Source organism: Microcebus murinus, chromosome 11 (genome assembly GCF_040939455.1).
Source record: "Microcebus murinus isolate Inina chromosome 11, M.murinus_Inina_mat1.0, whole genome shotgun sequence".
Classification (NCBI taxonomy): Eukaryota; Metazoa; Chordata; class Mammalia; order Primates; family Cheirogaleidae; genus Microcebus; species Microcebus murinus.
The window spans coordinates 28,012,388-28,031,509 of NC_134114.1; the positions used below are offsets into that span (position 1 = coordinate 28,012,388).

General features: G+C 32.4%; 1 protein-coding gene across 3 annotated transcripts in view; it reads left to right on the forward strand.

Moving 5' to 3' along the window:
• Positions 1 to 19,122, forward strand: part of NIPBL (NIPBL cohesin loading factor) — a 190,976-nt gene that overhangs the window by 80,300 nt on the left and 91,554 nt on the right. For all 3 annotated transcript variants that reach the window (XM_012736444.2, XM_012736443.2, XM_012736446.3), the window contains exons 2-7: positions 2,773 to 2,915; positions 5,278 to 5,443; positions 7,256 to 7,383; positions 10,847 to 10,946; positions 11,512 to 11,663; positions 18,674 to 18,837. In XM_012736444.2, coding sequence (XP_012591898.1) covers positions 2,852 to 2,915; positions 5,278 to 5,443; positions 7,256 to 7,383; positions 10,847 to 10,946; positions 11,512 to 11,663; positions 18,674 to 18,837 — 774 coding nt within the window. In that variant the 5' untranslated portion in view covers positions 2,773 to 2,851. The remainder of the gene's footprint in view (positions 1 to 2,772; positions 2,916 to 5,277; positions 5,444 to 7,255; positions 7,384 to 10,846; positions 10,947 to 11,511; positions 11,664 to 18,673; positions 18,838 to 19,122) is intronic.

Below are 19,122 nucleotides of genomic sequence, written 5' to 3' on the forward strand. Positions count from 1 at the left end.
TCCCTCAGACGGTGCACACCGCACCCATTAGGTGTGAATATACCCATCTCTCCCTTGCTCCCTCACCTGCCTGACACCCACTGAATGTTACTACTATATGTGCACATAAGTGTTGATAAATTAATACCAATTTTATGGTGAGTACATGTGATGCTTGTTTTTCCATTCTTGTAATACTTCACTTAGTAGAATGAACTCCAGCTCTATCCAGGGTAATATGAGAGGTGCTAGATCACCGTTGTTTTTTGTGGCTGAGTAGAACTCCATGGTGTATATGCACCATATTTTATTAATCCCAGTTTTTAGTTGACATCAGAGTATTCAGATGCCTTGTTACATTACTAAGAAAAGTACAACCTGTGGTTAGGTTTAGTAATCTTACAGTTCATGTGTGGCAGCTAAATATGTAAGCCACTTTTAGGCTAAAAATCCTAACCTTGAGTGGGATCTGCTCTGCATGTTACTCACCTGGAGCTTAGAGAAATCAAGTATCTCATAGTAGAACCCTATATGTAACATATTATTATTTATAGGTTCCTATCCTCTGAGTTAAATAATTAAACACAGTCACTTGTTAATTTGCTTGATTGTGGCAATATGCATGTACAACAATGAGTTTATATGAATAACAAGATATTTTTGTGATGTTCTGTTAATAATTTGCATTCAGTAATTTCTTTCTATTGATTACTAAGCATAAGTTGGAACTTTCATATCAACATAAACTTATGAAAAATTCATTGTGTTTTGGTGACCTCCATCAGGAGGTTTTAATTTCCAAGTGATTTTTTAAAGATTGATGTGTGACTGCTAAATATGCAGTGTTGTGTTAAATTTCTTTAGCCATTGTTAAAGAATCAAATTAGTAATTTCAAAGAGTAAAGTCTACAGTGCAGCAAAAGAACAAACATAGGATAGCCAGTAGTAATTGTATCTTTCCTATACTATTTCCTGTGCTATTTCCTTTCTGTGGGCTTCTGTTAGTAAGTTTTATGTAAGTCATTCATCAAAGGAAAGTAATGTTTTTTCCTTTACTGGCTATTAATAGAGGATATACATATAAAGGTCATTAAACTGTAAGGAAAAAAGAGGAAATGATTACTAAAAAGACAGATAGTCAGTATCTCTACAGGGAACTGGGATGCCAGCCTTCTGGGTGGTGGTTCTGTGGATACCTTCTTTATACCTATTAACTATACATATGTGTTTTATGTACCTTTGTTCACTATGTCTTATATTTATAATGAAAATGGGGAAAAAGAAAGTTCTTAGTTTTAAATGCCTATATATGTCTACTTTAAAAAAAATACTTATTTGCAAAGTTGCATGAAGGTGTATGAGTAAGAGAAGTTATTAATATTAGTGTTATATCATTTGACTGTTTTGAAGTTTACAACTCAAAAAACTTAATGGGTTCTCTTAAAAGTAACTGGCTAGCAAATACAACCTCAAAAAGAGAAGTGTTCAAATAGTTTAAACTGGAAACTACAATACAGTTTTCTGTTTAGCACTTTGGCTTGGTTGATATGAATAGACTACTATCATTGATTAATTTATAAAGTAATTTAATAAAGGCATATCTTTAATTAATATGTATATTATTAAGATGTTATATTATCTACTTACAAAAATGTCATACAGAAGTGTTGTTAAAGGAAAGATAAATGTTGTATAAGCCATATGTTGAAACTAAGATGAGAAAAATTTGGGGACATTGAACAGAATAACAATCAAGGTGTTCAGCAGTTTTACAGAATGTCTTCATAATATTTATACGAGTGTGTGTGAGTGTGTGTGTATATATATATATATATATATAAACAGAGAGAGAGAGCGAGAGCATATTACATCATGGTAAATACTGAACACTTAAGCCAATTAAGTCATTTGTATAGGAGCATTAAAATGTTAATGCCTTTCTCTGTCCTTTATGTGGTTACATATTGATTCTGTGATTGATTATTGTAATAAGCATGCAGGGATAATTGGAAAGATAAGGTTAGTATGTGAACAATAAGTACTTTTGCAACAATGAAACAAGAAGTTTCAAAAGATGTCACGAAGGAATATATAATTATTTACCGAAAGAATATTGGGCAGTAAATGTCATAAGTTCAGAGTAGATTAAGGTGGTTTTTAGATAAATTTGAGGCTTAATGAAATAGTGGGTACTTGTCCTGGATCTTGAAGAATTATATGATTTGGACTTAAAGTAGGGATGGGCTTCCTAAGTAGGGAGACTATATTAAAGGAGTATATAAAGATGGGGAAAGACTAGGTAGATTTTGGAGAATCTGATTAGATCAGCTTGGTTGGAGAGGATGGTGTATCTAGGAGAGTGATAAGAGACATAGCTAGAAAGGCAAATTAGAGCTAGATTGTGAAGTTAAATTTTTTATTTGCTTATAATTTAGAAACAAATTATAGTGCTTATCCAGATTGATTGAATATTTCTATCTCGCAATATAGCCTTGTGATTAAGAAACAGACTCTGGAGCCAGATTGCTTGGGTTCTAATCCTTGCTCTACTAGTTACTTTAAATTCTCTGTAAATTAATTTCCTCATTAGTAAATGTAGAAAATAATAGTACCTACCTTACCGGGTTGTTGTGAGGACTAAGTGAGTTAAGTCCTCATGTTTGCAGTGCTTAACATATGGTAAGAGATGCATTAATAATGACTAAATTTTTTTTATAGTGATTAAGCATTTTTCTAGTAATAGTATACTTGACATATTTCTACAAATAATTGTCTGTTTTTTGTGTGTTGCAGTGTTTGGGAAATGGGAAGTAATGACAGCTGGCACCTGAACTAAGTACTTTTATAGGCAACACCATTCCAGAACTTCAGGATGAATGGGGATATGCCCCATGTCCCCATCACTACTCTTGCGGGGATTGCTAGTCTCACAGACCGTAAGTTTGGTTAATTTATTCAATTTAAATTCTGTGTGTTAACAGTGATTTTTAGAGAGGCTATTACAAAAATTTTCTGTAATGTCACAAATAAAATTTTTATGATTTAATTTAAATGACAAACATCATTATTTCCTTTGATTTTTTTTGGCATGCATGTGCAAGTAATAAAATTAGTGTTGCCAACTAATTAATTACAGGTAAGACCTTAATTTCTGTTTTCTTCTAAGGATTTTATAAGAAATGATAGGATGTATTCGATAAGACGTCTTACACAATAAAGGGATAAACACAAAATAAAGACCAATCTTGACACAAAGCATTAAGAAAAATCAAAACTAAAGAAACATGGGTTTTTACATATAGGAACTAATATAGGCTTTTTAATACTGTAATAGAAACAATAATATAATTTAATAATAGAATTTAAAACTGTAATAGAATCAGTTAACTAAAACTGCCCTTCAAAGAAGAAAATTTGACAGTCCAATTTATCTAACTTCTTAGTAATATTTATTTTGGATGTCATGTTCCATAACCTTTTAGAATTTGTTATAGATATCAGCAGCCTGTTTCACTTTGAACACTTAAGAAATTTAAAGAACTTTGCCAGTCTTTTGAGATTTTTTTAAATGTAACACATTTTTTTAGGGATTCATTCTTTGGTAGGCACTTGTAACTATAATTTTTAGTCCTTGGATAATGGTGCAAAAAGCTACCCACAATGTTAGTTCCTATGTACCTGAATAAATAAAGGGAAAGAGGTATGAAAGGGAAGGGTAGGTGAAGAAATGGCATACTTTTCTTTGTATAGCATTGTGCAAGATTTGGAACTCCATAATAAAGGAGCTAAGAGAAAGTGTCTTCAAGAAATGTTTTTATCCATGTTCACTATCCCCTAAATACAATTTTTCTGGATTTTTCTTTTTGCTCTTTTAAATTTTCACTTGGATTCAGTGGAGTAAAATAGTAACAGCGTACAGTTTAACTAGAAAGTGCTGTAGCTGGTTGAGAACTGAGGTAAGAGAACTTTTTGAACTGGCTTTAGTTTTTGTTATCACTTTGTTGTAGATAAGGGAGAAACTCTAATATATAGGATTATAAAATAAGATATATTACCAAGAATTTGTTTTTGTTTTTTCTCCCCATCATTTTAGGTGTACCTTATATTTTAAAAGTTGGTCTTTCCAGTAACCCTTATTTATTAAGTAATAATTTTTTTGTTTTTATTAATGAAAAACCTGTTATTACTTATTGAGGCTAGGGGCATGATAATTATACTGTATAAGGATTAGAAATTGCCAGGCGCGGTGGCTCACGCCTGTAATGCTAGCACTCTGGGAGGCTGAGGCGGGCGGATTGCTCGAGGTCAGGAGTTCGAAACCAGCCTGAGCAAGAGCGAGACCCCGTCTCTACTATAAATAGAAAGAAATTCATTGGCCAACTAATATATAGAAAAAAATTAGCCAGGCATGGTGGCGCATGCCTGTAGTCCCAGCTACTCGGGAGGCTGAGGCAGGAGGATTGCTTGAGCCCAGGAGTCTGAGGTTGCTGTGAGTTAGGCTGATGCCACAGCACTCACTCTAGCCTGGACAACAAAGCGAGACTCTGTCTCAAAAAAAAAAAAAAGGATTAGAAATTAAGCCAAACGCAAAGATACCCGACATTTTATTTAGCTTTCTTAACCATTAGTTTAGACAAATGAACAAATTTGCATTAGGTAAAGAGACATTACATGGCTGAATTTAAACTACTGTAAAACATTATGTTCTTTTATTTGCTGTTAGAATAGAATGAAGAGGAGAGAACTATTCAGGAATTTGTAATTTAGAAAACTATTTGGATATTCTTACTGATCCTGTTCTATGAATGCTCTCCTACTAAAGTGAGCTATTTATTTTTGTGTATACCTAAGCTTTTAAAAAATATGTTATTTTTCTGTTTTATGAAGAGTCAGGTATTATTATTTGGTTTGTTTGTATGGGAGTACTTTAGTGATTCTGATAAGTCTTATAAGGAAGAGTAAATGAAATTAAGGAATTGCAACCTTGGAAGTTACTTAGTTTTTAACCTTTCCCTTTGGGCTAATCATTTGTTAACAAAGATTTAAGAAATGAAAAACAAGCATGAATATAAAGGAACTGAATTTTATTCTTAAAGAGTAGTATAATCTATTATAGTCCAAGTAATATTTTGGGGATTTTGTGAGGTTGATTAAGGATTGCTGAGGAGAGGACAAATGCCTTTTAATCATTTGTAACACTGATACTTGTAATTTATTTTAATCTCGAATTATATGTAAACACTACAGAGACTTATTAGAGTCACTAAATTTCTAATAATCTTATTTCATTCCAAATAGTCCTGAACCAGCTGCCTCTTCCATCTCCTTTACCTGCTACAACTACAAAGAGCCTTCTCTTTAATGCACGAATAGCAGAAGAGGTGAACTGCCTTTTGGCCTGTAGGGATGACAATTTGGTTTCACAGCTTGTCCATAGCCTCAACCAGGTATCAACAGATCACATGTAAGTACAATTTACATCTAAAGTAAAGTGAAAAGTTTGACCTAAGAGAATTAGTATTTCTAATTTTACTTTTTATTTCAAAAAATTTTAGATACATAGTTTATTTTTAAAATACATCAATATCTAAGTATGATAAGAGATTAATGAGATTAAAATAGGCCATAGTTATATTGAGACAATAATTCTGACCCATGTAACTCTATCTCCATAGATGTTTTCAACTCTTTTGAAGTGATCTTGGGATCCATCAGGTGTGCTGCAGAAATCTAAAGTTGCTCACAGAACTATATCCCTTTTTCCTGGTATTGCTAAAATAGTTAAAATTTCCAGATACTATGAACTATGCTGCTCACTTTATTTGGATTAGGCTAGCATGCTTTTCCTGAGAAGTATAAGCATTCAGGGGAACTTTATGAAGAGCTGCTATAGAATTTGGGACGAATTTTTCCTAGAATTTACTATACCATCTGAACATAGGTATATATTTTTACACAGTAACGTTAAAAATAAAATTGACTTAAATTATACAGCATTTTTACAGGTTTTTTTGCATATGAGTATACTTTTTAAATTTATTTTTTTACTACAAAAGCAATACATATTTGTAACCATAATGCTTAAATGTATAAAAAGTAAAATCCTTACTCTATCCCTTCATATCCCACCATACAATGGTACTTATGTATCCTTGCATTCTTTAGTTTTTTTTTAAGTTAAAGATTCATTATTTAAGGGAATGAGTATACAGCACATTATAATGGAGAGGTCTCTGCCATTAGATGCAGTACCTTTTTTAAAACTGATGACTCTAAGGTGATATACTTACTAAATGTGGTTTTCTGATGGAAAACCTGAAAAATCATTGGTTAAGCTCAGAAAGAAGGGTCATAGTAATATTTTCTCATGCTAAAAATTTGACAGTATCTAAATATTACATCATTTCTTATGCCCGTACATAGTTATTCAGCACTTTTCACCAAACATTTAAAGAGGTAAGGAAAATAGCACATATATAATTAGGATTTATTTTATAGAGAGCTTCTTTTTAAGATTCCTCTCAGAAACTTTTTGAGTCTTATCATTGGACACCATCTTTATAGGTCTTTATTATTAAATCCAATGAGTAGAATAGTGACATGTAAAATTAAAAACAGTGCACTTACTTTTATCATCACCTTTCATAGTCGTGAATTTAATTTGTTATTTACTTTGCTATTAGTTGAAAATTGCTACTATACTAAGTCAACTTGTTCGATTTTTTTTCCTCCCTGATGACTTTGAGAACACAATATAAAATGGAAAAATCACATAACCTTTGGGTCTTGACTTAATCAATATAGCAACAGTATTTTATTTGGAGGACATTCCCAGAAAGTTAAAATTTACTCATATTCGATAACAAAATATATCCCAAGCCCAAATAGGGCCTTCTTTGCGTAATTATCACTTTTCTACCCTTTCATTATCTCAAATAGTCTGTATTTATTTTCTATTGTAAAAGTAATCTGAGCATTCTTAACTCATAGTTCAATAAAACAATGTTTTGGGCTCTTTGTTTTCTCTGTAAAATAAAATAGAAAAAATGGTTGTACTTACAAGAACTCCTCTCTGTTAGTTTTAATAATTCTATTTCTTTCAGGGGTTACATCTTCCAAAATCCATACTGTTGGGGATAATGTGTGATTTATTTTTATACCATACCTCTTTTTAGTGAATGAGTCATAATTTTAATTTTTTTTTTCTTTTTTTTTTTTCCCCGTAATTGCATCAGAACATAATTTTAATTTTTGATATTTATTTTTTCAATGCCAGAGAGTTGAAAGATAACCTTGGCAGTGATGATCCAGAAGGCGACATACCCGTCTTGTTGCAGGCTGTCCTGGCACGGAGTCCTAATGTTTTCAGGGAGAAAAGCATGCAGAACAGATACGTACAAAGTGGTGAGGTTCTTAATAATTGAATTCTATAGTACATTTTTTATGATTCCCATATCTGAACTTGTTTTATACATTACTCAATCCAAGTGTCTTCTTTAACAAGCTAGTATATTATTAGGGATGCCCTGTTTATTCCTTGAATCAAGCCAAGAATAAGAAAGAAACTAAATTAATAATATTCCGGCAGCTTAATGTGTAACTAAATTCCTGGGGAATTAGACAAAGCTTTAAGTATATTTTATTAAGTATCTTGGTATGTACTAGTTACTCAAAGAGCTTTAGAAATTTTGTTTTAGAAAATCATAGAATTGATTTGAAAGAAGTCTTTGGTTAGTCAAGTAAAAAATATTTGTAAAGCTTTTAAACATGTAGTACATGTGTAAATAATTATAGTAAATATTAGTTTTAGTACTGATTGTTATATTTGTGGTTATCTAGTAACTTAACACTCCTGTTGCCTTTCACACTTTAATACTTTTCTGTTGCCTAGCAACAGAAAAATTGGCTTATAATCTGTATTAGTAAAGAAAAATCAATTTATAATCAGTATTATGAAAACTATAAAATATTACATCCAAAACATATAATTTTTACGTAGTCAAGGAGTACCTTGTGCTTGGTTGGTTCTCAAGATTAAAATAGTTAGGGAGGGAATGATTTAGACAACTCAGGAAGCTTGAGTATTTTTATAATTAACTATATTCAAGAATTTTGCCAGTTTAATTCTAGTTTACTTTATTGGCAACACCTCCATGAAGCTCCCCATTCTGTTTCCCTAGTTTTGGGTTTTTTAAAATAGTATTGCTTTGTTGATTTTATGTATGTGTGTTTTTAAAGCAATTGGGCAGTTACTATCCACTCTCCAAAATGCAAACTATGGGAATGCCTCTGCCCAACTTACCATTCGGCAAGTTGAAGGCAAGTATGCAAGGGAGGACTGTATCTTCACCATAACTAGTTCGATTGCAATAGTAGGAAACACATAGGAATGGTGAAAGGAGATTAGAGTTATGAATGCTTTCCAGAAGAATGTTGGAATTGAAAGAAAATATGGAGAGATAGTTGATTGGAAGAAAAACTGGCAGAGTAGATGTATTAAGTATAGGAAAATATAAGTGAATCAAATAGTGGATAAAGGAAGTCTTCCAAGGCTGTTAATACTACATTTTTGTAACTTATATTTTTGAGTATTTAATTTGGGTAGTAAATTGCTCTAATAAAAACTTGTAGAGTATTCACCTCTCAGTCATATATTTTGTATTTTATACTTTATGTAATAGTCATTTTTTAGTCTAAAATGGTATTTGATTTCTATATATCCTACTTTGTAAAAGATAAACTAACATTTAAAATTAACTGATGAATTGCATGTTATGTTTTTTGAAAACATTTTCCTCATAATATATGGCTTTAAAATATAAAAAAATGATTTTTTTTGTTGTTGCTAAGTTGTTGTATAAGTAAATATGAGTCACAGCCATGGAGAAAAATTAGTAATATGCAAATCATTTTAATTGTAGTTCTTTGGAACTTAGAGCTAATCAAAACGGACTATCAGAAATTCATTTACCCCTCTTTCTACATAAGAGGGGTAAACTAGTAATTTAAACTAGTAATTCCAGCTTGTCCCAGGGATGACTGTTAATTCAAGGGGAAACATTTTTTAACTCCCCACTCATGGATTGTTGTTCAGCCTCCAAAAAAATAAATTCAGCAATAATAATTATTAAATTATTAAACCATGGAGCAAAGCAATATTGTGCTGAGTTGGAAAAGAAAGCTCAGAAATTGAAATTTAGACTACATACATGAGAGAATGTACTATCAGTAGTAGACTTAGAGATGATTTTGAACCCTAATTTCATTCAGTGACTGACTTTTGAGCCACAATCCCTTTTGTAGTATTCCTGGCAAATAAACTTCTGTTTTAATACTTCTGGTGAAAGGCACTTTTCATATTAACAGCAGGAAATAAAATTTGGAAATACAATTTGATGCTTACAGTTCCCAAAAAGAGATTGGCTGTAGAAATCATAAGAAAAATCAGGGTTAATCGTAGATTTTGTACCTTATTTTAAAATGTCTAAATAACTGAAATTTTCTGTATTTCCTGTGTATCAAAATGTCATTTGTGTAACACCTGAGGACTAAGAAATGTAAGCTTGAAATACAGCTTGAAAAGAAATACGCTTGTAATCCTAGGACTTAGGGAGGCCGAGGTGGGTGGATCGCTCAACGTCAGGAGTTCAAAACCAGCCTGAGTGAGACCCCGTCTCTACTAAAAATAGAAAGAAATTAATTGGCCAACTAAATATATATATATAGAAAAAAATTGGTGGGGCATGGTGGGCACATGCCTGTAGTCCCAGCTGCGGGGGAGACTGAGGCAGAAGGATTGCTTGGGCCCAGGAGTTTGAGGTTGCTGTGAGTTAGGCTGATGCCACGGCACTCTAGCCCAGGCAACAAAGTAAGACTCTGTCTCAAAAAAAAGAAAAGAAATATGAGTCTGAAAGCTATTCTTATGTTTTCATTCATTAATCAAATATTCAATTAATCCCTACTACGTGATAAAAACTTGTTATGAAAGAAGAAATAGGTACATTCTCTTTTGCTTCAAAAGACTTTCAGATGAAAATTGCAAGAATTCAAACTTTGTGCTCATAAATAACATACTTTTAAAAATCTAAATCTGAACCACAGTCAAGTGAATAGCTTTGTGAAATTAAGTTCCCAAGCGCGGAGATATGTATGGTAAAGTATTCCATGTAATAAAAAAAAGTTCTGAGCCGGGCGCGGTGGCTCACGCCTGTAATCCTAGCACTCTGGGAGGCTGAGGCGGGCGGATTGCTCGAGGTCAGGAGTTCGAAACCAGCCTGAGCAAGAGCGAGACCCCATCTCTACTATAAATAGAAAGAAATTCATTGGCCAACTAATATATAGAGAAAATTAGCCAGGCATGGTGGCGGATGCCTGTAGTCCCAGCTACTCGGGAGGCTGAGGCAGAAGGATTGCTTGAGGCCAGGAGTTTGAGGTTGCTGTGAGCTAGGCTGACACCACGGCACTCACTCTAGGCTGGTCAACAAGCGAGACTCTGTCTCAAAAAAAAAAAAAAAAGTTCTGTTGTGGAAGGAAGTGTGTGGTATATGGTCAAAGGTTAGATGACTTCTAAGAAATCTTTCCATTTCTACGGTTAAATAATAGAACACTGAATAAGCAAGTAAAATTTTAAAATTATAATAATCTCTAGTTCCAATCTTGGATTAGTTTTATGAAAAATGATGTTTTGATGAAATTGTACTTGAAATTTATAGTTTTACAGTTTCTATATTTTGCCCTTTAAAATGAAAACATTTAATGAAAAGAATGAACTTTTGAAAGTTTGTGAAAGAATAACTGATTTAAGTCATTTAAAGGACACTTTACTGTTAGAAAAAAATAATGTTTAATATTTGTGTGTGTTGCATAGGAATGATGATGTCTCAGTATAAACTTTCTCAGAATTCCATGCACAGTAGTCCTGCATCTTCCAATTATCAACAAACCACTATCTCACATAGCCCCTCCAGGTAATATATGTATATATCATTTGTTAAATATTGTGTTCTGTGGTAAATATGCTTGTGAATATATAAAATACATATATTTAGATAATGGTGAATTGTATATAGTTAAATAGTTGAAGTTCTTAGTCTTAAGTAGTAGTTCACATAACAGCCTTAAAATGTTGTATATGGAAATACTCCAATATACTAATTGAAGTGTCTATCATCTTAGTAACTTAATTTCATATAGACAAGAGAATGTGTTAAAATAACTGATATATTTCAGAAAACTAACAAAATTTATAGAGTCGATTTTACTATAGGGAGCATGGGTTTATATACCCTTAAACAGATTGGTACTTTTATATAAATGAAGTAAATTAATTATTTCAGCTTTTATAAGCTGCTTAGTGTAACTCTTAGATTATGAAATGTGAATAATTTTATATGTTATTGACTATTTTGCAAATTTTTTGTTTGCATAGATTTTATGATATATAAATAAGAGAGAATTTTATGACAGTAAAATTTCAAGGAAGAGTATGTTTGTTTAATTTCCTGATAGTCTTTATTTGGTTTTGGGTTTTAGCCGGTTTGTGCCACCACAGCCAAGCTCTGGGAACAGATTTATGCCACAACAAAATAGCCCAGTGCCTAGTCCATATGCCCCACAAAGCCCTGCAGGATACATGCCATATTCCCATCCTTCAAGTTACACAACACATCCACAGATGCAACAAGGTAAGAAAGTTTTTTTCTTACATTACTAGGAATGCCTTATTAGCTATATTTCTAAGCAATTTATTTTTTAAAATAATTTTTAAAACACAAAGTAAAATACTGTTCTGTATACATATTTGTCTGTAAACTTTTTAAATGCTAGGGCTTAAATCATTAAAAACATATTACATTTATCATTTGGGCATCGATCAGTTGGGAGGTGAAAGAAGCAGTGACATATTTGCTCCTTGGATTCAGTTATTATAGAACTGAGTATATTTAGTTATGAAATTAAGAATTGCTTTTTTTTATTGGACTTTCTTCTTATAGTAGCACTAAACCAAAGAACAGTTAGGTTTTAATTGGTGAAATAGATATAGTTGGCCTATATCCGTGGGTTGCACATTGTGAATTCAATCAATTGCAGATTGAAGATATTCAGAAAAAAAATTAGGTCTATACTGAATATGTACAGAGTTTTTTTATTGTCATTATTCCCTAAACAATACAGCATAACTACTATTTACATAGCATTTATATTGTTATTATAAGTAATCTAGAGATGATTCAGAATACTGTATACAGGAGGATATGCATAGGTTATATACAAATACTACACCATGTTGTATATATCAGGGACTTAAGTGTCTACAGATTTTGGTATTCTGAAAGGTATTTCCCCACAGATACTGAGGGACAATCATACTGTGAAAAATTTACTATAACGTGGTTCTAGTACAGTAGAGGAAAATTAATAATCTTTGATGCAAAGATTTCTGGATTAGATTACTAGTTCTCAGTTGATTGCTGGTTCTTAATATCATGTTGATATTATGATGTCTTTTAAGATTATATTTGGCTGGGCACAGCGGCTCATGCCTGCAAATCCTAGCATTTTGGAAGGTCGGTGTGAAAGGATTGCTTGAGGTCAGGAATTTGAGCCAACTAGAGCAAGAGTGAGACCCTGTCTCTACAAAGAATTGAAAAAATTAGCCAGGCATGGTGGCATGTGCCTATAGTCTGAGCTAAGGAGGATCACTTGAGCCCATGAGTTTGAGGCTGTAGTGAGCTATGATTGCGCTACTGCACGTCAGCCTGGGTGACAGAGCGAGACCCTGTCTCAAAAAAAAAAATTATTTCATGGCTACTAAATAGTTGATTTATTAGTAGTACAAATTTATTTGTACTTTTTTTGAGAAATTTTTAAAATGCGGAAAAGTGCAAAAGATAATAAAACATCTTTGATTTTTGTCCTCCATAATTAACAGCAAATTTTAATATTTGCTGTCAGTCATTAGTTCCTATATGTGCATTCTTGTTCTTACTATGCGTGAAGTTGAAACTTTCTTCATTTATAAACTTCTTAACTTATAAACTTTTATCTTTGTCATTTATCAAAACAGCTAACTTCTGCTTATCGAAAACTAGATAGTGAAATATTAGGTTGAGACCATTTTACACAGGTATCTGCAGTCCCATGTTTATTATAGCACTATTCACAATAGCCAAAATATGGAATCAACCTAAGTGCCCATCAGTGGATGAATGAATAAAGAAAATTTAGTATATATACAAAATGGAATATTATTCAGCTATAAAAACAAATAAAATCCTGTCATTTGCAGCAACATAGATGGAACTGGAGGTCATTATGTTAAGTGAAATAAGCCAAGCACAGAAAGACAAATATCACATGTACTCTCTCTCATGGGAGAGCTAACAATGTTTATCTCATGAAGACAGAGACAGATTGATGGTTACCAGAGGCTAGGAAGAGTAGGGGGGAGGGGTGATAAAAGCAGGTTGATTAATGTGTACAAATATACAGTTTGATAGAAGAAATAAGACCTAGAGTTTGATAGCTCAGTAGGGTAACTATAGTTTACAGTAATCTATTGTATATTTCAAAATAGCTAGAAGAGAATAATTCAAATGTTTCTAGCATAAAGAAAAGACATATTTAAGGTGATGGCTATCCAAGTTAAACTCATTTGATCTTTACAGATTATAAGAATGTATTAAATTATCACATGTACCCTGAAAATGTGTATTTTTTAAAAAAGGGAAAAAAAATTCAGTCTGAGAAGGAACAAGTGGATAGGTCAATGGGACAGAAAAGAATCCAGAAATAAATCAGTTTAGAGTATGAAAAGGGTAACATTTAAAATATTTTTTTCAACTTTATATTATTAAAACTTTCATTTGTAAGATTAGCACAATGAACCCCTTCACCAACAGGCATCATGGCACATTGTCCTTAATTACATCTACTAAGAAGATGATTCTCCTATATAAACACCAAATGTAAAAAATTTACCTCTTAAAAAAATTAAGAACATTTCTATAATACAGTATTGTCTACTGTGTAGTCTACATTCAGTTTTCCCCAGTTGTTCTAAATATGTTTTTAATATATTTTTTCTTTTCAAAACAGGATTTAGGCCGGGCGCGGTGGCTCACGCCTGTAATCCTAGCACTCTGGGAGGCCGAGGCGGGCGGATCGCTCAAGGTCAGGAGTTCGAAACCAGCCTGAGCAAGAGCGAGACCCCATCTCTAAAAAAAAAAAAAAAAACAGGATCTAGTCTAGTTTCTTGTACACTGCATTTGATTTTTGCATCTCTTATGGCTGTGTTAATCTAAAACAGTCTTGTACCTTTTCCACCCATGGCACCAATCTTTGTTTTATGCCATTTTTGATGTAGAGTATTTCATATTCTAGACTTTACTGTTTTCTCATAGTGTTATTGAATTTGTTCATCTATCCCCTATATTTCCTATCAACTGAAAGTTAGCTTTAAAGATTTTATTAGTTTCCAGTTATATATTTTTGGCAAGAGTACTACATAAGTAACGGCCTATACTTTATACTGAATCATATCAGAAGGCACATAATACCAATGGTCCTATTATTGGTGGTGTTTAGGTAGTGACCATCTGATCTCTTTATTGTAAAAGTATATATTTTTTCCTTTGCAATTAGTAAGTAATCTGTGAAGCGATAACTTTGAGATCATGCACATATCTTATTTCCCATCAATTTGTTACCTAAAGGGTTTATCATCCAATGATTCTCATTTTATTAGTTTTTACATGGATCATTGGAAAAGGATGATTTTTTAAAAATTCTGTCATTCATTCCAAAGAGGACATTTTAAAATCAGTATATGAGAATGGATTGTGTTTATTCCTTCACCTGTCTAGGGGAAAAAAAAAAAATAAGAATAAAAAATTTAAAAACAGAAAAAAAAAGAATGGATTGTTTAATTAAATGATGGTGATTGCGCATTTTGAAATTTTAGTTGAATTTTTGGATCACTAGAGCAAAAATTTTCTAGATAAACCATATGAATAGGTTTTTAAAATTAGAACTATAAGAAGGAATATGGGCAGATATTTGGTAATCTTAAAGTTGAGAAAGCATTATTTCTAAGCAAACTGAAAACCTAGATTGCAGAAATGAAAAGAACAGATTAATTATGAATTTCTGTATAGGAGAACATATATTTGTAAATTATGTAAATATGTAAACAAATGTGAGGGAGAACATTTGCAACATTTTTTATACATACTACATACTAGTTTTTTAATATTCCAAGATCTCATGCAGATTAAGAACAAGACAGAAATGAACTAAAGATGTAAACAGGCAATTTACTGAAAAAGAATAGCCAGTTGGGTACAGAAAAGTTTAATAAATATATGAAATTATGGTCAACTTGGCTTACAATTAAAGACTTGCAATCAAAATTAAAATATAAAATTTTGTACCTATCAGATTGGTAAGCATTTTACAGTCTTCATAGGGGTATAAATTGATACAACTTTTTAGAGAGGAGTTTGATAGTATCTATGTATTTAATATTCATATACCTAACTCAGTAGTTCAAAATTATCTCCTTTATAAGGGAAGTACAGGATAAAAACATACTCAGTTTTAACAAGTTCTACCAAACATTCAACGAAGAAATATTCTAATCTTAAACCATTCCAGAAAAAAGAAAAATGTCAGTACTCTCCCAACTGATTTTATAAAGTTGGATAACAATCTGGATACCAAAATCAGGTATAGAGAGGAGAGTATGAGAAAGGAAAAATTATGGCTCAGTCTTCATGTATGAACATGGAATCAGAATTTCTAAATGAATATTAGGAAATGAAAAAAGCAGTTGTTATTATCAACCTACATGACAAAATTGGATGTATAGCCAATATACAGATCAGATCAATTAATAGTAGACAGTATAATTCAGACTAAAGGGAAGGGGTTCATGGAGCCTTCTAATAGGTAACAAAAGAGTATACAAAAAATTGAACTTTCATACTTTCATTCATGGTTTTTAAAACTTTTCACGGAATAAGAATAGATTGGTACAGTCTTTTCCTGATAAACAGTCCATCTAATGATAAAATATTAGAAGCATTTCCCTTCAAATCATTGATTGGACACAAATGCCTATAATCACTTTTACTCACTGTGCAGTTGGTGGCCTAGCCAATACAGGAGGATAAGCATAAAAAATAGTACACACACACACACACATATATATGTGTATGTATATATGTAACTATTGGTAAGGAAGAAACAAAATGTCATTTTCAGGTGATATAATAATATCACCTGAAATATCAGGTTATAGAAAATTCAAGAGAAGCTACAGACAAGATATTAGAATTAATAAAAGCTTTCTATATTATTACTATATATAACATTATAATGAAATTAATTGCATTTTTGTATACCCCAAATAAGCAGGTATAAGTATAATCTTTTTTGATAATAACAGTTTCAAGGAAAACCACAAGGTTGCTAGGAATGAACATATATACATATATGTGTGTGTGTATATATATACACACACACATAAATATATATATATTTTTGCTCAATTCCCTTGGTGTTTGTCTAACTAGGAATAAATTTAATGAAAAATATATAAGATCTTTGGGGAGAAAATTATAAAACTGTTGAAAGAGATAAAAGAAAACCTAAGAGAGCACAGAGTAATGCCATCTTCATGGATGAAAAGGCTCAATCGGGTAAAGATTAAATTTCCCCTCAGTCTATAAACTGAATAAAGTATTGATAAACGTCTCAAGCAGATTTTCTGTGAAACTTGAAGAAAATTCCAAGGATAGACAAGATAATTTTGAAATGGAACCAAGTGTAGATGCTCAGTTTCACAGAAATCAAGATTTATTGTAATATTGGTACAGGCATGGAAAAGTAACACATGGTGAGGTGGAACATGATGAATAGCCTAGAAACATACCTATGAACAAATGGAAACTTGATACAAAGGCATTATATCTTAATGGGGGAAAGAATTTCTTTAATGGTACTAAAACAGTTATACCTATGGAGAGACAACATTGGATCCCTATCTCACACTGTACTTAAAAATAAATTTTGGCCAGGCGTGGTGGCTCACATCTGTAATCCTAGCACTCTGGGAGGCTGACGTGAGAGGATCACTTGAGGTCAGGAGTTCTACATTAACCTGAGCAAGAGTGAGACCCCGTCTCTACTAAAAATAGAAAAAATCAGGCGAGTGTGGTAGTATGTGTCTGTAGTCCCAGCTACTTGAGGGGCAGAAGCAGGAAGATTACTTGAGCCCAAGAGTTTGAGGCTGCTGTGAGCTAGGCTGACACCATGGTACTCTACCCAGGGCAGCAGAGTGAGACTCTGTCTCAAAAAAAAATTAATTAATTAATTAATTTTGCCTGGATTAAAGACCTAACTGAAAAACCAAAACTGTAAAGCTTTGAGAAGAAGATACAAGAGACGGTCTTTTCATGACTTTCTGTTGAGGGAATTTGAATGGCCAGTACATATGAGAAGATGCTTGACTTCACTAATAATCAAGGAGATGCAAATTATAGTGACTGTCAAAGACATTTCCCCCCTCAGAATAGCAAAAATTGTTGGCAAGGATATAAAGCAGTGGAAACTCTCATACACTACCAATGAATACAAATGTGCATAAGTAATTATTTATTTTTAAGAGAGTTTCTCCATTGCCCAGGCTGGAATGTAGTGTTGTGATCATAGCTTACTGCAACCTTGAACTCCTGAGTTCAAGTGATCCTCCCGCCTTAGCCTCTTGACTGTCTAGGACTATAGGCACACATCACCATGTCTAGCTTATTTGAAAATTTCTTGTAGAAATGGAGTCTTGCTATGTTACCCAGACTGGTCTTGAACTCCTGCCCTTAAACGATCTTCCCACCTTAGCCTCCCAATGTACTGGAATTAACAGTTGTGAGCTACCATGCCCAGCTGATACAAGTAATTTGGAAAGCTATTTGTTAATATTAAGTAAAGTTTAAAGATGAGCATATCCAGCAGTTTCTGAATCCTAGGTATTGGCAGCTAGAGCTTTTACACATTTGTAAAAAGAGTCACCATGTATAAGTATGCATTGCAGCATTGTTTATGGAAGCAAAAAGTTAGTCAATCTAAACATCCAACATGGATCCACAAGAATGGATAAATAAGTAGTATACATTATACAGCAGAACATATGTGATTATTTATTTAAATAAATGAATTTAAAACTAATATAAAATATTAACATAGATAAATCTCAATATAATATTGACTTGAAAAGCAAGTTAAAGAAGGACACATACGTATGCCATTTATATATAGTTGTAATGTAAAGACAATGCTATGTATTATTTAGGAATATGTTCATTTATAGCAAAAGTATAAGGATATCCATAGGTAGAGTCAACTCTGAAGTCAAAATAGTGATTTACTCCAGGAAGTAAGGGGAAAGGAATAGAGGAGAGAAATACACAGATCAGTGGAGAGCTTCAACCATATCTATAATGTTTTGCTTCTTTTCAAAAATAGATCTGAACCTGGCATGGTGTTAAGATTTGCTCAAACTTGACTAGTCAGTACATGAGTGTGTTTTAGATTACTTTCTATCATTTGTGTATGCTTAAAATGTTTTTTGTAAACAATTATTTTCTAAGGATTTTAACGGTATTTTTTAAAACTTTTTTTTTATTCTTATTAATTTCAGCATCGGTATCAAGTCCCATTGTTGCAGGTGGTTTGAGAAACATACATGATAATAAAGTTTCTGGTCCGTTGTCTGGCAGTTCAGCTAATCATCATGCTGATAATCCTAGACATGGCTCAAGTGACGACTACCACCTACACATGGTGCACAGGCTAAGTAGTGACGTATGTAATATATTAATTATCATTAAGGTAATAAAATAGTTCTAATATTTGTCATATAAGCTAGTATTTCCATTCCACAATTTAAATGATATCTACCATATAGCAAAGATTATACTAGGCACTGAAAATCCAGCTACGAACAACATGGTTCCTGTACCCATAGAGCTTAGTCTGGAGCAGGACTGGTAAACCATGGCCCGTGGCCTAACTATAAGCTAGTATTTCCATTCCACAATTTAAATGATATCTACCATATAGCAAAGATTATACTAGGCACTGAAAATC